The following is a 22,163-nucleotide window of genomic DNA, read 5'->3' as shown; positions in this document are numbered from 1 at the left end:
ATATATATATATTGAGAAGCACTTCCTTGGACTCTTCACCATGGAAGCACTTCTATTGTCTCCTGCACAAGTATAAATAAGGAGCACCCATGGAGCAATACTCAAAGTAAGCACTATCTTGCTGTGTGAACCGGCAACCTGCACTAGGCGGGATGGTGGGTACTCCTTGGTGACACACAGCTCCAATCCTTATGTCAGTCATCATCAAAATGTTTGCACCTCATTTACCACCAAACCTTAAAGTGTTTACATTGTCCAACAGACACCATTTTGCTATTCTTGCATTCTTGTTTATTCGCTGAATATCCATGCATGATTTCTTGGGTAATCTCACTCGTCGCCACCATTTCTCCTTATCTTTGTTGAAAGCGGACATAATTATCCGAATATGGCAATAGTCGGTTGCTTTAAAAGCAAAAGCATCTTCCTTCCACAGGGAGGGTTGATGTCATTACATTGTCACATGAAGCAAAAGGAATAATGTACGTGAAGGTAGGGAAAGCATTGAAAGAGGGATAAATAAATTTAATGCGAAGAATTAAATACAATAGTAATGAAGGTGTTGAATCAAAAGTATTGAAGGCCCTGAAGGCCCTGCAGAGCTTGGATATAATATTTTCCTCGACACACACGTTACATACTTTTTACGTGTTGCTTGTTGTTGCTCGCTCAACAAGATGGTCATAACAAAAAATAAGGCAGGCTTACCTTTGGGACATGGGCTAGAAAGGTGATGGGCTCCATGAAAAGCATCTACCAGATACTGTAGCAGACCTGAACACACTGTATTACTTTCAATCAGAAACTAGAAGGCACTAGAGTCTATGACAAGCCTGGATCCTTGTCTATTATACTTTTAGAAGCGATAAAAAAGAGAGAAGAGCGAGATGTAATGAAAAGTGTGGCTACACCCAAAGATGCATGAAAAATTAATGCATCTTTCTCTATCAATTTTTTTTTTGTTCCTTAAGAAAATGCGACCGCAAAAAAAGCATACAATGTGTAAGTCTGGGGTCAAAAGTCGTGGTGTGAGTAGTGTCTACTCATAGTCATTAAGTTTAATACCTTCGATGCTTTTTGCTTCGTTCTTCTCAGTGTCGTATCACTTTCGCTTATTACGTCAACAAATGCGAAAATTGTCGCAATGAAAGGCAACGGGATCGCTTCCGGGCTGTCCAAGCCGACAGTTTTCCATCCACCCTTTCTTTGAATTTCATGCTGTTTCAAAATGGCGTCCAATCACTTTCATTTCGCCTATATTCGGATAATTATGTCCGCTTTCAACAAAGATAAGGAGAAATGGTGGCGACGAGTGAGATTGGGAGAATGACGCTTTTCTCTCATTTTTAAGCTCGCTCTTTCTTTTGTTTTTTTTTCCTCTTCCTTTCTCCTCACTTCTCCACCTCTTCACTTCTCCACCTTCTTACCTCTCCGCTTCTTCACTTCTCCACCTCTCCGCTTCTTCACTTCTCCACCTCTCCGCTTCTTCACTTCTCCACCTCTCCGCTCTTCACTCTCCACCTCTCCGCTTCTTCACCTCCACCTCTCCGCTTCTTCACTTCTCCACCTCTCCGCTTCTTCACTTCTCCACCTCTCCGCTTCTTCACTTCTCCACCTCTCCGCTCTTCCTTCCCCCCTCCCTTCTTCACTTCTCCACCTCTCCGCTTCTTCACTTCTCCACCTCTCCGCTTCTTTCACTTCTCCACCTCTCCGCTTCTTCACTTCTTCCACCTCTCCGCTTCTTCACTTCTCCACCTCTCCGCTTCTTCACTTCTCCACCTCTCCGCTTCTTCACTTCTCCACCTCTCCGCTTCTTCACTTCTCCACCTCTCCGCTTCTTCACTTCTCCACCTCTTTATCTTTCCACCTCTCCACCTCCCCACCTCTTGAAAAGTAAGTCTCGATCGCAGTCCTTTGCCAAATACATTCACACACAAGCACGCACGCACACACTTTTTCCGTCTCTCCCTGTGACTCTTTATGTCATCCCTAACTCTCGCTCAACTACGACCGTTGCCTTCTCTTGCCGTCACTACTTTATACTAACCTACATACTTTTTGTCTCCATACTATACCAAAGGCAAAATAGCCCCCAAGAGCGGTAAGCAACGAGGAAACGATGTAAGAGAAAGTAAGGTAAGGAAGGGAAGCGGCAAGTAACCAACAAAAGAAAGAGAAATAAGAAAGAGAAAGGAGCACTGAGAAAGAGCGAATGAAAATAAACTAAGGAAGAGAAGCACATAGGAGGAGTAAGTGAAAGCAAGTGAGAAAAAAAAGAGAGAGAGAGGAGAGAGAAAGGAGGAGGGAAAGTCGAGAAAGAACAAACGGAAGCATAGCAAAGAAGTAAAGCGAGGGGAAGAACAAACAAAAAGATATGTAAGAAATGCCGGCGCCTATAAATGAAAATATGATAAGAAAGAAAAGCAAAAGGGAAACAAATGTAAGATATGGCAAGGAAAGGAAGCACTGAAGAAAAGAAAAGAAAAAAAAAAAGAAAACAAAAAAAAAAAAAAATGGAAGCACACAATGAAAGCATAATAAGAAAGAGAAGCACAGAAGGGAAACAAACGAAAGTATAATAAGTAAAACAAAACACACACATACACGCACACACAAAGAGAAACAAAGGAGGTTATAATAAGAAAAGGAAGCTATAATAAGAAAAGGGAGAAAACAAATGAAAACAACGTAAGAAAGCGAAGCATCGAAGGGAAACAAAGGAAAGGATAACTCGAAAGTGAAGCGTCGAAGAGAAGCACATGAAAGTATATTTAAAAAGTGAAGAGCCAAGGAAAACAAATGAGGAAGTGAAGCAGCAAGAAAGAAAGCATAACAAGGAAGTGAAGCAGCAAGAAAGAAAGCATAACAAGGAAGTGAAGCATCGAAGAAAACAAAGGATAGCATAGTAAAAAGGTGAAGCGTCGAGAAAAGCAAATGAAAAAATAACAAGACAGCGAAGCAATGAAGGAAAGCGTAATAGAACATAACACGGAAGAGATGCGCCCAGGAAAACATAGAAAAGGATAACAAAAGTGGAGTACCGAAAAAGAGATGAAGGCATAACAGGAAAGTCAAGCATGGAAGAAAGAAATGGAAGCGTAGCAACCAAGTGAGGCATTGAAGGATAAAGTATGGAAGCGTAATAAGGAATTGAACCATCAAAGGCTAACAAGAAAGTGAAGCACCAAAGGATAACAAAAAGTAACCATCAAAGGATAACAAGGAAATGAACTAGCAAAGAATAACAAGTGAAGCACCAAAGGACAACAAGGAAATGAATCATCAGAGGATAACAAGGAAATGAACCATCAAAGCACAGCAAGAAAGTGAAGCAGCAAAGAATAATAAGAAAGGAAGTATCAAAGGATAGCAAGAAAGTAGACCATCAAAGGATAGCAAGAAAGCGAACCATCAAAGGATAGCAAGAAAGCGAACCAGCAAAGAATAGCAAGGAAATGAACTAGCAAAGGATAGTAAGAAAGTGAACCATCAAAGGGTAGCAAGGATATGAACTAACAAAGGATAGCAAGAAAGTAAACCATCATAGGATAACAAGGAAATGAACTAGTAAAGGATAGTAAGAAAGAGAACCAGCAAAGGAGAATGAGTCAAAAGATAACAAGCGTTAAAGAAATACAAACGAAAGCATGACAAGAAAATAGAAAGCGAAACAAACGGAAGCATAGCAAAAAAGTGAAAGCAAATGAAAGTACAGAAAAGAAAGCGAATACCGGGAAGAAGTTTTTTTTATATATTTTTTTCTTCAAGGGTAAGGGGCTGTATAGGGTGGTAGGGTGGACAGTCTCAAGTAAACAAGGTAGCTATCAAGAAGTAAATGAAAGTACAAGATAGTGAAGCATCAAAGGATAATAAGAAAGTAAACCATCAAAGGATAGCAAGAAAGTAAACCATCAAAAGATAACAAGAAAGAGAACCAGTAAAGGAGAATGAGTGAAAAAATATAACAAGTGTTAAAGGAATACAACGAAAGCATGACAAGAAAGTAGAAAGAAAAACAAACGGAAACATAGCAAGAAAGTGAAAGCAAATGAAAGTACAGGAAAGAAAGCAAATTCCGGAAAGAAGTTTTTTTTTTATATTTTTTTCTTCTTCAAGGGTAAGGGACTGTATAGGGTGGTAGGGTGGACAGTCTCAGGTAAGTAAGGTAAGTACCAAGAAGTCAATGAAAGTAAAAGTAAGAAAAGAAAACACCAAACAACAAAACGCAAAATAAAAAAGTAAACGAAAGTACTAACGAAGAAGAGAAGTAGCAGAAAAGGTTAATAAAAGTGAGGAACAGGACAAGGAAGCAAGAAAGATTACACCATTAGATGTTCGACCCTATATCAAAGGCACATCTCCAGAATATTTGGACACCCTCGCTTTCGAACACTCGTGAAAAAAAGGCAAGAGTATAATTATATCTATGAATGTGCTATTATTATTTGATTGATACCTGATTTACATGTTGCTTCATCGGAGCAATCCAGCACTTGCACTAATTATTCTTTCATATCTTTTACTACTATTATCTTTATAACAATGAGAATGTAAACAAGACCTGCCGCTACCGTATAATTAATGGTATCATAAATAGAGATTTAATGTTTCTACTATAATGAAGTATTCTTGATTCAGGCCTCATTTCTTGCAGACTTTTGCTTTTGGTGCCTGATGTTTATTCTTGTTTTCTTTTATCTTGTGAACGAGGTATCTCTTAGATGAATATTATTATACCCGAAGAAAGGCGTCTTTGATGAGAGGACATACAAGAAAGGCAAACCTTCGCCTACGACGAAGTTACAACATTACCAATCCCTCTTCCGCTGAAATGACTTTCCGCTCAGTGTGGTATCATGAGAAAAAGTAAAATTTATTATTTTAGATCTTTTATTGGCCATAATGGGTACGATCTTCATGCAGTTCTTTAATAGAAGATTGTTGGCAAATGCTCTTTTTCAATAGTTCAATAGTTCTAGATTCTCGGCGCTGATTGTTTTTGAAATGGGGGCCTTTATGGCTCTAAGATCATCAAGTTGTCATCCCCATAACACGAATCTTTTGACTTGGGTCTCCTCTTGTTCAACAGGAAATGTTCGGAATGTAAACACTCTTGTTGTATTAGAAGGGATGGCAACTGTTATGGTTTGTGAAGTATCCATATAACAACCTTAAATTACTTAACATCTATGTTCAGAAAGTGTGAACGACAATAAAATATGTGAAACACGGAAACAACCAAAGCTGTATTTTTCTCTTACAAGTGATGAAGTGGTCCATTGTATGGTGAGCGTCTTCGTTTGAGGCAAGATATCCCTTGCAGTGATATATATGGGACTGATATAGTTTTTTGCTATCATGTCAACATTTTCATTTCTCTATTTCAGAAAAAAAAAAAGAAAACTCATGTTGGTATGCTTAGTACATCAGTACAATACACTGTTTATATTCATTCCACCAGACCCTGAATTGAGCGGAGAGGAAAGCAAAATGTCGTTGCCCATAAAAGGCAACAAAATTTGGCTCGCATGTTAGATGCAAGCTTCCCTCTCTGACTGGATTCGAGCCTAGGACTCATGTAGTGCATGTAAAGGTGTTGAAGGCTCTGAAGGTAATGCTATTTGGCAGCCCAGCTGCCAAATAGAGTTTTCAAAGTTGACTATATTTGGTAATGGGCTGCTAAATAGATTAATCCTTTCAAAAAAAAAACTTTGACGGACAGAAATCCGCTGTACAATTGTTAAGGATGAAGTTATTTGTACGGCCCCCGTGCAAATAAATATTCACTTATAAAAAAAATTATTTGCACTGCCCTGTACACACCTTATTTGCACAGGGGTCTTTTTTTATTTGCACGGGGTCTTTATTTCATCTACAAACGGCAACATGTATCCTACAGACTAGATGATTCTAGATTTTTATTTCGACGGAAATAAGCGGAGATGAGTCTAGAGTAGGAAAGAGTCTGGATTTATTACTGCTAGAAGTTGCAGCGCCGTGGGAGCTGTGATACTCATCGCGCTCCGTTGCATATTTCACAGTATGCAAAATTATAATGGCCAATGCGCTAAAAAGGTTAGCAGTAGAAATTAGCGGCAATAACGCGCCACACATGAACGCGATAAATCTTTGATATGAAGTTTTTAGAACGAACCTATGTCATCTTATAGATAGATACGTAGTTACCTGGTACAAGTCCCTCTATCAGAAAGTGAATAAATACCCATGGGTGTGGTGTGTGGACCCACATCTTATTCTCACTTACTTTTCTACTGCTTACTATCTATCTACAAAATATTTTTCACGCTCTATTCCGCTCTACAGTCACCCGAAATAAAGTCAGGTCAAAGTGGGTTATTTATTATTATTTTTTTTTTATTTTGAATCTCTGACAAACAGCTCATTTGCGACATACAAAAATACTTCACCAACCAAGATGGAAATTTACGCTTTTATTAACGAGACCAATGTAGATAATCACTGAAGTTTTTGGGCAGTACATGCTGAGGGAAAACGACAAGAAATAGGATTGAAGACAGTGCTTCTCTTCATAGCCATTTCAAAATTTTATTTTTTTGACCAAACTTTCTTTTAGATGATTGTACAATATGAAGCTAGTCCCTAGACGCAGCGAGCATATACATGTGCTGCTGAGTATGCGACATTGCGTGCTAAAGACGACCTAAGGCAAGTTCTGGCTATTAGTGGTGAAAAATCAACCCTGTTGAACATGATAACAAACTTGGAATGTAATGAGACAAAAATAAGGATCTTTATCGACGTAACAGAAAAGAGTATTTATGTCTCTTTTCTATCACTATAAGTCACGGTTGTGCTATTAAAATATTTTAGCTATTTAGATATAAGGGTATAGGTAATTGTGGCACGATCGACTTTGAGTGCGAACTGCCACCAACTATCAAAAGATAAGTAATCTCTCGGGTTACAAACGGGTGAGGGGATAGACATTCCACAAAATAAACTGAGGTCTACCCATTGTATTTTGGTGAATTTGATAAACAGGATTTAGTACTGAGGGCGCTTGAGCTCTTAATAAAGAAGGACAGAGATAAGGACATATAAGAAAGAGAAAAGAAAGAGAGTAGTAACACGGCACGCTATGCATTGTAGCAATGATTATGGTAGTATGATTGTTTGTATATCTACCGAAACAAACTACACATTAGAGGTTCCTAATTACTGAACTCATCGTTGTGTGCTTAATAGTGTACGGAAATACTAGAGATGTATGCACGCGCTAAATGAAAGAAAGCATCGGGGAACCATCCACAATCTATAACAACAGGACCAACAAAAGTGCAAAGTAGAGCGGCATAGTATATTTCAATTATAGATAAATCATTTGTAGTTCTTTATTTAGTCCCAGAGCCGCAAAAAGAGTATCAACATCTACTCTGAGCTACGTACGGCCTTGATAAGATAAATATTCTGGCCAGTATTTGATGCTTGAGTATCGGCTCTGGATCTGAACTTGTGTCGTCGAAGGCTTCTTTGTAGTGGTATTTAAGACTGAAATAAAGATCCCGTACAAATAAATAAAAAAAAAAAAAAAAAGACCCCCGTGCAAAATATCTTTTTCCATTGTTAAAGGACAAAATGCGTGAGATAAACTCCGAGTGCAAAAGACAAAAGATTGGAGAACCTGGGCATCGATCCCAGTGCCTCTCGCATGCTAAGCGAGCGCTCTACCATTTGAGCTAGATCCCCGATAGTGTGCTAAACCCATGTAAGCAGCTAGATCCCCGATTCGCTCGAGGTTGATGACAGCTTTAGGATTATCACCTATATATACTCTAAACGAGAATCACATATGAGTAGTCGATCACGTGGACGATGTCTTATGTTAAGTATTTTTTTTATAAAAAAAAAAAAAAGTCTTATGCTAAGTACCACAAATTGTTATCGCCCAATGGCTGAGTAGTATACTCGTCAGGCCACAAAATGGGGAGAGTCAGAAGAGTATGATGTTATTGCGTTACAAGAGACAAATATGAATCATGGTGCGAAAATAGCAGCAGACTATATAAAACAAGAAAGTTATAAATTTTGGTGGTTAACAGGTGAGGAAGGGAAAACGCGAGGTACGGGAGTCGGCCTCATTATCCACAAGTGGCTATGGGTACATGCTGGGAGAATATCCTCATGTGGAAGCAGAGGGCAGTCTAGAGATTTTAATTTCAAAGGACAATTAAAGCTTCGGGTGATTAATTGTTATGTACCCAGTGAAGATAGAACGAATCGTGAAAAGGAAAAGCAGCGCAGAGAATTAAGCGAGTGGCTCAAAGGAGAATGTATTAGTGCAAGAGCAGAACGCAGGGAGGTAATTATTATGGGAGGCTTCAATGGGGTATGCAATCCCAGGATTGACAGAAAAAACTGCACAAGGACCAGCACCAATCCAGAAACCGATATCCTAAAATGGCTACAAACAGAGCAATTCTACGACACCTACAGGGCGTTACACCCAACAACACAAGACTTTACATGCCAAGGTGTCAGCCGAATTGACATGATCTTTACAGATAGCTTGTTGGTGGGCAAGCTTGTGTATGTTGATCACAGTTCGGTTGATGGAGTCTCGTCGGACCATAAAATGGTGACGGCCAATATCACAATCCAAGCACTCATCCACAAGGCAGATCCTCTTAAGTACAAGAAACCCAAAGGCTTCCGCTTTCAATTTCGAGACATTAACAAGACACAGTGGGATGATTTTGAAAATGCCTTAAACATGGCTCTCGACGATCAGGAGAAAATGAGGAATCTTGGACTCAAATATGAGAACCAAAATGAAGGCAGAATAACTCCGGAAGAATTAGAGAAGGTAAAGGTGGAACAAGCGTGGCGCTGGTACTCAAAAACAGTGCTTCGCTGTGCAAAAGCGACCCTACCAGGTAAAACAGTAGGTAGATCAGGGGTGAAACCTCAAGCAGAACTCTCGATCTTACACTTAGTGCGGGACCTAAGCAAGATCAAGCAAGCAACGGTGGCAATTAGACGGAGAAGACGAACCGATCTAGAGGATAGTGCAAGAGAATATCTAGAGGCGGAGCGGATCAAATTCAACAACCACGCGAAATGGATGAGGGAAGAAACGGAAAGAGGAATGGAGGATCTAGGCGAGGTGCCTGGGTGGAACGCAGATGAAGAAGAATGGGAGACATGGAGCAAGGGTATCAAGAAAAGATGGGTACAGGCAATATCGGAGATGCAGACAGAGAGGCGTTTAGAAAAAGCATCGAAGATGACAGAGTGGATTGAACAGAGATGCGGACAGCTGCTTACGGCGACAGGTCGGATGATTGATAAGTTGTTAGGTAGAGGACATGGAAGAGTCATACTGGACATGATTCAAGTACAGGAGGACGGTGACACTTTCAACATTCTTGAGCCAGAAGGTATTAAAAGGCACGTCAGAGAATGGTTTCAAAAGTGGCACGGTCCCAGGCCTGCAAAACCTCTGGAACAAGGAACACGCTGGGAAAGACAATACGCACCACACGAAAGGATCAAGGAAGAATGGTATGATGGGCTCATGAGCCCACCTTCATGGGAGGAATTTATGGTAGTGATCCAAGAGACACCAAAGAACAAAGCACCAGGAGTATCAGGCACCACGAACGATTTATTTCAACATCAAGGCCAAGTCGGACATAACATTCTTTTCCAGATTGTTGGTGCCACAATAGTCCAAGAAACAATACCAAAGGATTGGAAAACTGGACTATTGTATTGCATCCCAAAGGCAGCAGAATGGTCAGGAAGCATGGCGGAAGTCAGGCCGATTGCGCTTCTAGAACATGCAAGAAAAATCATGTTCACAGTTCTAACCAATAGACTTAGTGAAATGATGCGGCGTCATAACATCTTGCGGGGGCCTAACTTTTCTGTCTTAAAAGGAACGACGACAAAGGACCCAATTCATATCCTCCAAGCAGCAATGGAAGATGCTAGAGAGTTTCGCAAGGAGCAATGGATAGTGTTCCAAGATATGAAAAGGTGTTTTGATTCGGTCAATTGTGCTTCCGATGGTATGTTGTCCAGAGGGCTACGTCGCTTACGAGTTCCAGAGGCATTTATCAGGTTGTGTGAGAACATCGCTGTTACCAAGGTCAATAGAGTTATTACAGAATACGGGCTTACGAAAGAGTACCGCCCAGAATGCGGTCTGGATCAAGGAGGCGTAGAGTGCCCTTTACTCTGGCGAATAGCTTATGATCCACTACTATGTGAAGTTATGGACCACATGAAGGGATACAGAATAGAGGGCCCTCCAGATACACCTCAGCTCGCATGTCTGGCTTTTGTGGACGACACGACATGGATATCTGACTCCAAGCAACATGTACAGGATATACTAGATGTCGCCACGTCCTTTTTTGTTCTTAACGGGGTCGAAATCAATGCGAAAAAGACGCAGGTGCTAACACTAAACAGCAAGCTCAACAATAACAATAATCTCCATTTTGGTACACCGGCAGAAGAAATCCGCCCGCTGGGCAAAGATGACCCTGTCCGGATACTAGGTGTCTGGGTAACAGCCAGAGGGTCGGTGAAGACAACAGAGAACATTGTAGAAAGAGAAGTCACGTCAATGTGTAGTATTCTCTCCTCAAAAGCAGTAACCGACAAACAGACAGCATATCTCATCAATAACGTCCTCATACCCAAGGTGCTTTATAGGATTTCGGCACAGATACTTCCCCCTTCTTTTGTGAGACGAATGACAGGTAAGTATATGAAGCTATGTAAGAGCAAAGCACGTATGCCGTCAACCACACCCAACAGCATAATGCATCACCCTAGATTCTATGCAATTAAAAACTTAGAAGACGCACAGACAGAGGAGCAGATATCAATCCTGTTCCTACGCCTAAATGACAATGGGTTGATGGGACGTATCTGTAGAGCACGTCTCATTGCCCTCCAGAAGCGCCTTAGGACGAGCAAGCTCCCAACTGCAGAGCCACACAAAATAAAAGCATACAAACACAACTTCGCATCAAGCGTCTGTAAACTAATGGCCGATCGACAAGTGAAGTTTGACTTGCAACTAGCAAACGATTTTGGGCTCCCTGGAAATGCTCTCAATATAGCAGACATGCTTCATGGCATTGTGGATGACCAGCCTGTGCGGGAATTAGCAGCAAGAGGAATATATTATGCTGAGCAAACTCTAGACGAGGATTCGTCACTCAAATCCTGGAATGAGGTACGTACGAAAAGGAGAGACCCAAAGGCATCTCCAGCATGGTTCCACAATGTTCAAAATGCCCTTCATGAGTCCCTTTACACACACAACTTTATCGAAGTATGGTGTAGAGACAAAAAGAACATTCTTCAGAGACTAGACGAAGAGGAAGAGAGAGATTTAAGGGAGCTCCAACAGCTAAATGAGGCTGAAAACAATGAGAGAGCAGATGAACTACTCACAGAAGACAATATGTTGGAGGGGCAGCCCACTGAGGGTGATGAGGATGATGAAGTTGGATATATAAGTTACCTCAGTGACGTGGAAGACCCCAGAGAGCCACTTGATCCCCTAAGTGTAGAACAGCGGGAGGAAAGAGAAAGAAGAGCACAGTGTTACATACAAGAGGGTATGCAGGAGTATGAAGGATACACTGAGTCTGATCGCGAACTCCAAAAAGAATACTTGCGAGAAAATTTTGAAAAAAGAGAGCGTTTGAGAGAAAAAGAGCGCGAAGCTAACGAGAGGCATAGGCTGTGGAAAGATCCTCAAGGAAGGAAAATGTTACAATTTCGCGACCGTTTGGAAAGAGGGAAGAGGGAGCAATGGTTGCTAAGAAAAATAGAGCAAGAGAGGAAAAAAGAAGAGGCGGAGAGGAGGAGAGTGTGGCGACGTGAACAGTGGGTGCAAGCCAAGCAAGAAGCCGCACACTCGAAGGCTATCGAAAGAGCTCGCCGTCAAGAACGCCTACGGTTACAGGCTAGGTTTCAAAGGCTCGATGAACAAGGAAGAAGAGAACAGCGACGACGAGCGGCTTTCAACCGAGCAAGACGTAGAGCACAAGAGCGAAACAAGATACGTGGACGCCATGAACTCGACGAACAAGCTCTCGATAGGAGGCTCAGGACGAAAGCGCAAGAAGAGATGGACTCCTCAAGAACAAGGAATAATAAAATCCCAGAGGGTCATCATCGGTGGTTTGGCTCCTCTGAGTGCCTAGGTGTAGAGATCCCACAGGTTGACATGGACAATATACTGCGTCAAAGAGAGAAACTATCAACGATGAGTCAGCTAACACTTTACTCCGATGGGTCCCTTGAAGAGGCAGGAAGAAGGGCGGCGCGGATGGCTTTCGGGGTGGTGGCTCAGATAGGCCCAGAAAGCTTCTCAAATGTAGTTTCAGGTAGAGTCGATGGGTATGCTTCATCCACCAAGGCAGAGCTAGTAGGACTGTACGCAGCCATTCTAGTCAGTCCCCGTAACGTTCCAACGACTGTCTACATAGACAACATGGCGGTAGTGGTTCAGTTCAAGGACCTTGCTCAAAAGCGAGAAGCAAGCACTGAACGGCAGCGATTGCGATCCAAGTACGCAGTGTGGTGGGCAGCTATTTCGAGAGCGCTCTTTAAGCAGGGCGGGAAGGTAACTGTGAAATGGGTCAAGGGCCATGCTGGGAATAGAGGCAATATAAGGGCAGACCAAGCCGCCAAAGATGCTCATTTTAGCGAAATGTGGACAATCAAAGGACTGGAACACAACGATCTGCGCTGCCACGCTATTTTCGAGAACGAGGTGGTGGAGGATGATCTTAGACACCTGCTAAAACTCCAATCAGCAGTGAGAACACATTACTTGTGGGCGTCTCAGAACAGAGTCAGGAATTATATTGCAGACTGAAAAATATTTAGACAGTAGTTATCAGAAGCTAAGATAAGTGAGAATAAGATGTGGGTCCACACACCACATCCATGGGGTATTTATTCATTTTCTGGTAGAGAGACTCGTACCAAGTAACTACATATCTATCTAGAAGCGACATGGGATTATTCAGGAACCATGTCGTGTTTTGTCGCGTCTCTAGTGACGCGTTATTATTATTATTATATTTTTCTTAGCGTATTAATTTTGGGAATTCCCCTAGTGTGTTCCTAGTGTGTTTTTAGTATTTTTCTTAACCTTATAGCTGGGCCGTTATTATCTTGTATATTGAAATATACAACACAGACTGGCGAGAAGTAGAATGGAAAGCAAGCCTGCATATTCTTCACGATGGCAACACGCCTAGAGGCCTCTTCACCAGCCCAGCAGATTGTCACAAGAGAGCGCACAGAATAAAGAAGGTCCATGGTATGCTTCCTACACTCACTTATATGAGGCAGTGGTGACCGGACCTGTATGAGACTGACATCTGCAGGATGTGTGAACAGGAGCAGGAGGACATAGAACACCTCTGGCAATGTCCCATGACACTGGACGAGCAATTGAAAGGTTGGAAGCAGGCCATAGAACTCATCACGAAGGATGGCAAAAGAGCATTAGTGAAGGAGAAGAAGCTCTGGGAAGACAAACAAGGGAAAACACAGGAGCCAAACCTGAATAAAGGAGGTCCCTCGTTTACACCTGTAGCCGACAACGTGATTTGGGGCTCTTTGGAAGCGATGTTCAAGGGCGTCAGAGAGATTCGACATGCAAGCGCTCTGTTTGGTGAGGAAGATGTGGATATGGGGCGGAGGAACGAGGGTGAGGATGCCCACTGGACTGTCCAAGACTTGTACCACGGTTTGGTGCCGAAGGAGCTGATACAAAAATGGAAGACGATCTTCAGAACCACAGCATCGATCTCAAGGTACATTGTTTGCCGCTTTGTCAAGTCAATCGAGGAACTCGGCAGGACTGAAATCTGGAACAGACGCTGCAAAGTCACCGTCAACTGGGAAAGAGACAATGCCATCACCTCTGCGAGCAAACACGCCAGGGGACGCGACTGCATTAGAAGCCACAGACGTAGCAGAGATGAATTCTTTGGCTTTCACTAAGGATAACAATGAGCAGCAGGCGTGAAGACGATGCAGATCAGCAGATGGCGGCAAGCTGCCGACAGCAGGTGGAATTGGCGGTGATAGAGCGCCTGGAAGTTGTAAATCTTTGATAATTGAGGACTGCGGCTAAAGGGTGACCTTCATACACAGCAGGTTAAGTAGGGTAGAGCCATGCCGCAGATCTCCAGAGCACCAAGGAAGTCTACTCAATGCTGACGTGGTTTATGAACAAGATGTCGTACTGTTACTGTAGCAGTACAAAGTTGCGGCTTCGGTCGATTATTAGATACCGCTTTATCTGCCATCCCAGCAATGGGGCACACCATTTGCAGAGCTGACATCATAACAAACTCTACATGGCCTTGTGGGTTCTCGTTATCAAAAAAAAAAAAAAAGGTATAAACAGAGAAATACAAATGATCCACTGACATGAAGCGCCAAGGTTCACCGGAAGGATATTGGCGGAGCCATCTGGAGGCAGGCTTCCATTAGTGATAACATTTCCAAAGAACATAGAAAACAAGTAATGCAGAGAGCTCCTGAAGAACAAGGTTGGCCATTGCTTATTCTGGCCAAGTTTATCCAGAGAGGTTGAACGGTGATATTGAACCAAGTGGACCAAGTAGGCCGTACCATTATGGCCCTAACAATTTCTCGCTGGACTGCAAAGATATTTTAAAGCTTGACCATTTGACTATGGCCACTATATAAGGGTCAAAAATATATTACAACAGCGTGCGCAGCATCGAAGACCATTTGTAAAACAACGCGTTGCGAATCGGTATAGTCTACATCATCAATTGGTGGGCGAACTAGGGGCCGAGGCTGAACGAGCAGAGCTTGAATGTGGCAAAGAAGGGGTTGTAAAGCAACAGCGGACATCGAGGGCGCTTCAAAAGATGTTAAGACGATAAATGGCAGTAAAAGTGTCCGTGAAAGAAATGCAGCTATGCGAGCAAAAGGGACGAGCTAGGATTGAAGGATGAAGGCAGCTAACAAAGGCGGTAGGGGTGATAAGTGACGCAAGGATATCTATACTAGTAGAGCATTCAGCTTCGCCCAGACGGCTATGATCAATGTGAACACAGTATCACATTATAGTAGCATTCAGCCTATAAACATCACTCTTAACTATACCTTAATAATATCATCGTTTATCTTCACTACCTGCCACACACAAGCATGATCAGTGACGTATCTGTAGTGACTATGCCCATTCAGGACCAAGACTTAGGAGACACTATCTATTGACGATCAGCATGAAAGTATCACCAGCGCGCGCCAAACTCTGTTGTGTGCTCGCGACGACTCTCAACAGCCTTGAGTTACAGTGGCCGATGTATTCATAGATGAAGATCAGTCCAAGGGCGTTGATTCAGCAACGACAGACATTAATAAGTCGGCTAAGGCAGTACTCAGCTAGTGTATAATGATGGACAATAGTGGATCAAGCTTAAAAAGCACAAGAAGAAGTTAGAGCAAAATGGGTGTATAGCCATGCAGGGTATGTCGGAAATGAGGTTGTAGACAGGCCAGCAAAGACAGCCTATGCGGCTATATTAGGTCTTTGGTAGGAGCAATACCACGGCATTAGGTACTATACTTTGATCACAAAACAGCTGCTGGATAAGGATGCAGCAAAAAGTTGTTTATAACAAGCATGAAGCTACACTTCCCTTTCCCATGTGGTTATCCGTTAGTCTTAAAATAAAAAAATTAAGATAAATAAAAAAAAGGGTTTTCTTGCCACAGTCCACTCCGGTAGATGGAACACCGAGTGTGGCCTTAACCAGATAAACCAGATAAGTCTTGGATTTTGTGGCCATTTGGGGTAGTCAAATTAATAATTTGCATTTAAAAAAAGGTTGTTTGCCTTCTGAATATATGGGTATGCTCTTGAAAGCTACAAGGCCAAAAAGCCTATTCCTTTAAGACTTGTAAATATAAAGAGTTTCCATAGTAATTAGGGCTTCTCGTTAATCGGTACAAGCCTTTTTTTCATTCCAGCCAAGTATTACAGTTATCTAATATGGGCATCGCTCTCGACTTTAAAATCCTTGAAAGATTGCTCTAGAGACATGTAAAGCTTCGTTGTACTCGGTTCTCCTTTCAGAAACGCCCCTATCTCATCAAGTCCTTGTCGGAAGATGTAGTGCGCTAAATTTAATTAATCATGGAAGCATAGGTCATGAATTTTGAATCATTCGTTTTTAGTGTGCATGGCCATGAATAGTCTTTTTTTTTTTTTTTTTTTTTTTTGATACCTTCATAGTAGAGCCGTCCGTTAGCCCAATTCCGCTCTATGAATGTGTTGTTTCTTGTGCCTACCCCAGCCCCAGCCCCAGTCCCAGTCCTTATTGCGCCTAAACCTGCACCTATCCATGAACTCTCTTCAGAGCTACAAGACATTTTCGTAGCCATGTAAAGGCTATAGTAGGCTGCCGTGAGCAAGGCTTGGTAGCAAGTCTTCAACTGAGCGAGATCTTCAGCCGTAATCATGTGTATTAACTCTGGATCTCGCTCAAGTTGAACAGTAAGGTCAGCAAACGCATCCTGCAGAAGCCAAAGTGGCATAACTGAAGTTGAAACAGACTTAGATGACATGCGTGTCGAAGAGATATCCGAGATTGGTGAGGTAGTCAGAACATATTCTGCGTTTGCTTTTTCACTGGTGGCAATCTTTGCTGTTTTGGGTGACATTTTATCACTTGAAGATGGCGGCATTGGTAGTGATGGTAGTGTCGTGTGAAATCGTAGACCAAGGGCCATGGCTATCCCAAAAGAACCCAAAAAAAGGCCTATATTAGCAACGAGATAGGCCTTAAATGCCTAAAATTGATTTTTTAGCCCTTTTACCTCGCTTCTGATATTTCTTGATGATTTTGAGAAGCTCTGTCCGTGCCGGTGACTTCTTTTCTGCAGCCATTGTTAATAGCATATTGTTATTGTCTTATTGTTACTAGTAAAGGGTGAGAAGGAGAGAGTGTGTGGTGCAAATGAAGAGTGAAATTTGTGTTATCCATTTACTGCGGCTTGGCTCGAACATGTAAAAAAAAAACTGAAACATCTTTCTGTCCTACCATATTGAAACGCATCCAAAGAAACTCGAGATGGTGCTTCACGATCAGTAAGTTTCGTCGCGTTTTTTTCTATTCATTCCAAGGACGCTGTGCATGCTGTGAGCCTTGTGCAACACATGGTACTACAACAACCTCAACTGCTGACTCAATCCAAACTCCTGGAAAAGCATCAAAAATATAGATTTGCCATATCCAACAGTCAACCGCCTGGTCGACTAGCGACCAATATACATCCTTTGCCACACATTCGATACTATTAGATAGTCTTATAGTGACATAAAGCATAAAATAGGGGCAGTGCTTGAATCGCAGTGGTGCATACAAAGGTGGCACCAGCCTCCATCTTGCAGCAGCAGATCTCATCAATGTTTCTCTGCAATTTATAGTTGCATAATCTTTGGTAGCGACCAGGAAGAATCATGCCCTCTCATTCGTTTTCTCAGGGACAAGCATAAAAAGAGAGCTCGTCTTCCTTGCATTTTACTTGCTTGCTTGCTGATTGTCCTCGTTCCTCCTTGTCTCCACTCTAGTCTTTTCTTTACTACTTGTCTTATTTACACCATCGAATCATTTTCTACTTCAGCTTCGTGAAAGCATAGAATGGAAGGACAGCCCATTCCCATAACTAACGGGTTTACACTCCCTAGGTCCTTTGGTCGCTCCATAGCAGCTCAGCTCAGCAGCGATGGCGAAACTGAAATCCCTTCATTCAGTCCAAGCTCATTTGGCTCGCTTACACCAATTTCCCCTCCAAGTGCATTTCATCCACGAAAGAAATGTAATTGCATTGCACATTTGCTGTCTTTTTTTTTCTTTTTTTTTTTTAGGAGATTCTTTTCAAACTTTTTTTTTTTTTTTTTTTTTTTTTTTTGAATGGGATGGCGGAATGAAATTGTAGACATCATTGGTGTATGTGCAATGGATGACAAAGCTCGTTCAAAGCCCATGCGTAACATTCTGGACCGTCTGCTAAACAGTGGACCCTTCGAGGCTATAATCTTCGGCGACAAATGTATCCTTGATGAAGGTATGTTACTCAACGATTATGAGAATTGTATGGGTCTGAGCGTGCAGAATCAGATGTGATAGGTCCAAAACATGGGAATGGACTTGATAGGATAAGCATGGCCAGAAAGAAAAAAGAGTTGTCTCTAAATGTTTTCTCGCTTTCCGATATAGATGTCAAAGCATGGCCAGCATGCGACTTCTTTATTTCGTTTTTTTCAAAAGGCTTTCCACTCCGCAAGTCTATAGAATATGTTAAACTCAGAACACCATTTTGTGTAAACGAGGTTGACATGCAAACAGTTCTTTGGGACCGCAGGCTTGTGCTCGAAATTATGGACCAGATCGGTGTACAAACACCTAAGCGGCTAACGATGGATCGCGATGGCGGGCCTGCGTTGGATGAGAGAGTTTTGCAAAAATTGAAACTAAGAGGCGTAAGTGTTCCGAGCACTCGATCAAAGCCAGAGTTCAAGATCATTGATCAAGATACAATACAGATCGGGGATCAGATCATGACAAAGCCCTTCGTAGAGAAGCCTGTCTCTGGTGAAGATCATAACATTCATGTTTACTATCATTCTTCAGCTGGAGGAGGAGGGAGACGCCTCTTCCGCAAGGTAATATAGCTAGCAAACTGAATACGTTACACTGTGAAGAGCATTAAATGGTCATAAGGACACTTTCTAACATTTGCCGTCTCATTTTTCATACGGTATTAATCAAGGTCGCCAACAAATCGAGTGAGTTTGACCCAGATCTCAATACGCCTAGAATAGACGGATCATATATCTATGAGGAGTTTTTGGATGTTGACAATGCTGAGGATATCAAAGTCTATACTATTGGCGACCAGTTTGTGTATGCAGAGACTAGAAAGTAAGTTTATTTTTAAAATAAAACTTTATGTTGTCGGGAAGTTAATCAGAGCATGCCATCCAACTAACGACTCTACAGATCTCCTGTGGTAGATGGGCATGTTCGTAGGAATACTGATGGGAGAGAGATTCGCTATGTCGCCCAGCTCACGCCTGAGGAGAAATCAATGGCTGCAAGCATCTGCAAGGTCTTTGGACAACGTGTCTGCGGATTCGATCTTTTGCGTGTGTCTGGCAAATCCTATGTTATTGACGTCAACGGATGGTCGTTTGTCAAAGGCAACAATTACTATTACAATAATTGCGCTAGAATCCTTCAGGACGTTTTTTTGCGTAATGCACGTCAACGCAAGCTGTCCGAAGTTGTCTTCCCCAGAGAACTCAGTGCTGAAAATTCGTGGCGGCTGAAGGCATTCGTTTCTGTCTTCAGACACGCTGATAGGACGCCAAAGCAAAAGATGAAGTTCACATTCAGTTCAGCGCCATTCCGGGAGCTTTTGAACGGTGGAGGTGAAGAAGTGATCATTCGGAATGCAAAGGACCTGAAGCTGGTCTGTGCAGCAGCCGAGCAGGCAATGGAAGAAGGGCTTGAGGACAGTAGTAGGTTGATGCTGCTCAAGAATATCCTTGACAAGAAGTCAAATTTACCAGGCACCAAAGTTCAAGTCAAGCCCACTATTACCAAAGATGAAGAAGGCAACTCCAAGTCAGTCAAGCTACAGATTATTGTCAAATGGGGAGGGGAGGTGGGTAAAAGCGTTGTTAGAACAAACATGTGCTATATCTTTCTTTCCGAGGTAGTCATGGTGCATTGACAGTTTTTGCTTCTATCTTTTTTTCCATTTTCTAGTTCACACATGCTGCTAAGTATCAATCCAGAGATTTGGGTGACAATCTCCGCAAAGATCTACAGATCATGAACAAGCAAGTCTTGGACGATGTCAAGATCTTCACTTCTTCAGAGCGTCGGGTCCGTGCTACTGCTGAGTTGTTCACGCAGCGATTCCTTGATATTAGAGAGGTTCCAAAAGATATGCTTTTAATTCGAAAAGAGATGCTCGATGACAGCAATGCTGCGAAGGAAAAGACTGATATCGTCAAGAAGGAGCTTCACGACCTGCTGCAGCCCGACAATGCAGATAAGATTGCAAAGATATGGCCAAAGGGTGCGACAGATCCAGGAGAAATTGTGCAAGATATCATTGTGACTATGAGGAAACTTCGAGAGATCATGCGGAGGAATTTCAAGATCTTAGATATCGATTCTATTCAAAGATCGTGGTGCTGCTATGAAGATCCATCACTGTTTTATGAGCGTTGGGAAAAGATCTTTGGCGAATTTGCGGATGGAGATCGTGATGACTTTGATCCATCGAAGGTATCGGACCTGTATGATTCATTAAAATATGATGCACTGCACAACCGGACCTTCCTAGAGAAAATTTTTATCGATTCAGAGTCAGATAGTGGTATGGGACCTCTCAAGGACCTTTACTCCAAAGCCAAGATCCTCTTCGACTTTGTGGCTCCACTGGAGTATGGCATCAGCGAGGAAGATCGTCTCGAAATTGGGCTACTGACTAGTATGCCACTGATCAAACAAATTGTTGAAGACCTGGAGTCATGCAAACGTCCAGATGCGGCGCCATGCACGCGCCTTTACTTTACAAAAGGTAATACACCGCCAAATTAGCTTGGCATATCAAACCAAGTCATATACTGATGTTAGGTGTTTTTACATTATTTTATTTTTTATTTTTATTTTAGAGTCCCATGTCCATACCTTACTCAACATTGTCTATTTGTCGGGGATCCCAACGCGCCTTAGCAAGAGCAAGATCCCAGAGTTGGATTGTAAGTAGAAAGATACAGGTCAATTGCTTCACTTTATTTTCCTACAAGATGAATTATCGTACTCACATAAAGATGTATTCCAAAATAGACTTGACACAAATCACATTCGAATTGTACGAAAGGAGTAGCCCTGTTATGCCGGGTAATGGGTCGAGGTTAATGACTGGATCGTCTCTCCATGATGAAAATCAACACTTCCCCAGTTCGTCTCCGGAGTATTCTCTGCGCATCGGATTCTCGCCCGGAGCAGGAAACCCCAATATTTTAGATCTTCATATGGACTCAAAACACTGTCTCTCTGTTATGCAGCGCCGCAACCTGACCGACCATCTCCCTCTTGACGACGCATTGCGGTACTACAAGACCCAGATAGAGAACCCAAAGTACAGAAGTGTCAATCGCCGGATTCGCGAGAGTCGAATGCTAGGGCACAGGCTAGTAGTGAACGAGAGCGAGGAGGATACAATTGAAGATGAAACTCCTTTAATGATCATAGGTTCTCCACCAGTAGAGCGTCCAGGGTTCGTGGAAAGGTTTTTTGAGCCATAAAACACACGGCAACAGCAACAGCTTGATAATATAATAAAAGGCACTGGTTTTCTCCAGTTCTATTTTTTTTATTTTATCTTGTTATATTGTATTTTAAAAATATGTATACAAGACTCTACATTTGTTGCTGCGTCGGTTTTGTCTTGTCGTTCTTCTTAGTGTTGCCTTGTAAAAGCATGGTTACTGTCGTTGCAGAGACCCACTCAGGTTGCCTCACATACTTCGATACCGGTTCGAATTCTATTTTGACTCTCTCCATGACAGCATTACGGTCCTCTTGAGTAGTGCTCTTGCCTCTCTTGCCATTAATCTGGATTTCGAGCCTATGACCCTTTTCCAAATGTGCTCGTGACTTGGCTAGTTTGTGGGCCAGATCGTGTGGATCTGTTCCCCAATTGAGTTGAAGTTCCTTTGTCGAAAGTTCATTTGTCTTCTTTGCTTGCTTGGCTGCTTTGGCCTTTTCATACAACTCTTTTTTACTAAATAGTTTGCATTTAGGGGGTCTTGCACGCGAGTCCACCTCAACAAGGACGTACTGTGATCGATCAAATGTCTTGAGAACGTGTCTGAGCTGCTTCTCGCCCTGGTTGCCCTCAGGCGTGATATACTGGATCCAGGTTGACTCGATCTCTTCGTCACGGCGTGGTCTATCAGGGACTGGGCGCTTGCTCCCTCCTTCCTCATCTTGATCACCACCTTTTTTTAGGCCTGTATAAGCATACTTGTTGGGCCCCTTTGCAGCAGCAGCATCGATATTACTACTTTG

General features: G+C 42.4%; 5 protein-coding genes and 1 non-coding gene across 6 annotated transcripts; 2 read left to right on the top strand and 4 right to left on the bottom strand.

Moving 5' to 3' along the window:
- Positions 1-998: 998 nt before the first annotated feature.
- On the top strand, positions 999-1,890 carry BCR41DRAFT_376087 (hypothetical protein; the record flags this gene model as incomplete). The annotated part of the gene is made up of 2 exons (XM_022027016.1): positions 999-1,002; positions 1,352-1,890. The coding sequence occupies 2 exons, from the start codon at positions 999-1,001 to the stop codon at positions 1,888-1,890; spliced, it is 543 nt and encodes a 180-aa protein (XP_021875116.1).
- A 142-nt stretch (positions 1,891-2,032) lies between these two features.
- On the bottom strand, positions 2,033-3,521 carry BCR41DRAFT_18525 (hypothetical protein). Its single transcript, XM_022019784.1, has one exon. The coding sequence runs from the start codon at positions 3,157-3,159 to the stop codon at positions 2,224-2,226; it is 936 nt and encodes a 311-aa protein (XP_021875115.1). The 5' UTR covers positions 3,160-3,521; the 3' UTR covers positions 2,033-2,223.
- A 4,134-nt stretch (positions 3,522-7,655) lies between these two features.
- On the bottom strand, positions 7,656-7,728 carry BCR41DRAFT_t165. The gene has a single exon. It is a non-coding gene; the product is annotated as a tRNA-Ala (tRNA).
- An 8,323-nt stretch (positions 7,729-16,051) lies between these two features.
- BCR41DRAFT_402613 (hypothetical protein) lies at positions 16,052-16,957 on the bottom strand (the record flags this gene model as incomplete). The annotated part of the gene is made up of 3 exons (XM_022029325.1): positions 16,052-16,188; positions 16,296-16,802; positions 16,888-16,957. The coding sequence occupies 3 exons, from the start codon at positions 16,955-16,957 to the stop codon at positions 16,052-16,054; spliced, it is 714 nt and encodes a 237-aa protein (XP_021875114.1).
- A 658-nt stretch (positions 16,958-17,615) lies between these two features.
- BCR41DRAFT_427048 (histidine phosphatase superfamily-domain-containing protein) lies at positions 17,616-21,416 on the top strand. The gene is made up of 8 exons (XM_022030824.1): positions 17,616-17,889; positions 18,010-18,138; positions 18,291-18,736; positions 18,844-18,995; positions 19,074-19,740; positions 19,845-20,667; positions 20,762-20,848; positions 20,937-21,416. The coding sequence occupies exons 1-8, from the start codon at positions 17,712-17,714 to the stop codon at positions 21,395-21,397; spliced, it is 2,943 nt and encodes a 980-aa protein (XP_021875113.1). The 5' UTR covers positions 17,616-17,711; the 3' UTR covers positions 21,398-21,416.
- A 96-nt stretch (positions 21,417-21,512) lies between these two features.
- On the bottom strand, positions 21,513-22,093 carry BCR41DRAFT_376085 (hypothetical protein; the record flags this gene model as incomplete). Its single annotated transcript, XM_022027015.1, has 1 exon — positions 21,513-22,093. A coding segment is annotated over one exon (581 nt), but the record flags the coding sequence as incomplete, so codon positions are not given.
- Between the last annotated feature and the right edge of the window lie 70 nt (positions 22,094-22,163).

The sequence above is a fragment of the Lobosporangium transversale genome (genome assembly GCF_002105155.1).
Source record: "Lobosporangium transversale strain NRRL 3116 chromosome Unknown BCR41scaffold_101, whole genome shotgun sequence".
NCBI classification, from domain to species: Eukaryota; Fungi; Mortierellomycota; class Mortierellomycetes; order Mortierellales; family Mortierellaceae; genus Lobosporangium; species Lobosporangium transversale.
Note: the sequence above shows the minus strand (reverse complement) of the source record. Positions and strands in the feature narration are given on the sequence as shown.

Bases quoted from the DNA above. Each gene is read 5' to 3' on its own strand.
- BCR41DRAFT_18525 (XM_022019784.1), bottom strand. From the start codon at position 3,159: ATGGTTCAATTCCTTATTACGCTTCCATACTTTATCCTTCAATGCCTC.
- BCR41DRAFT_427048 (XM_022030824.1), top strand. From the start codon at position 17,712: ATGGAAGGACAGCCCATTCCCATAACTAACGGGTTTACACTCCCTAGG. The intron at 18,139-18,290 runs GTATGTTACTCA...TTTCCGATATAG, and splicing joins CAAATGTATCCTTGATGAAG to ATGTCAAAGCATGGCCAGCA. The intron at 20,668-20,761 runs GTAATACACCGC...TTTTTATTTTAG, and splicing joins GCGCCTTTACTTTACAAAAG to AGTCCCATGTCCATACCTTA.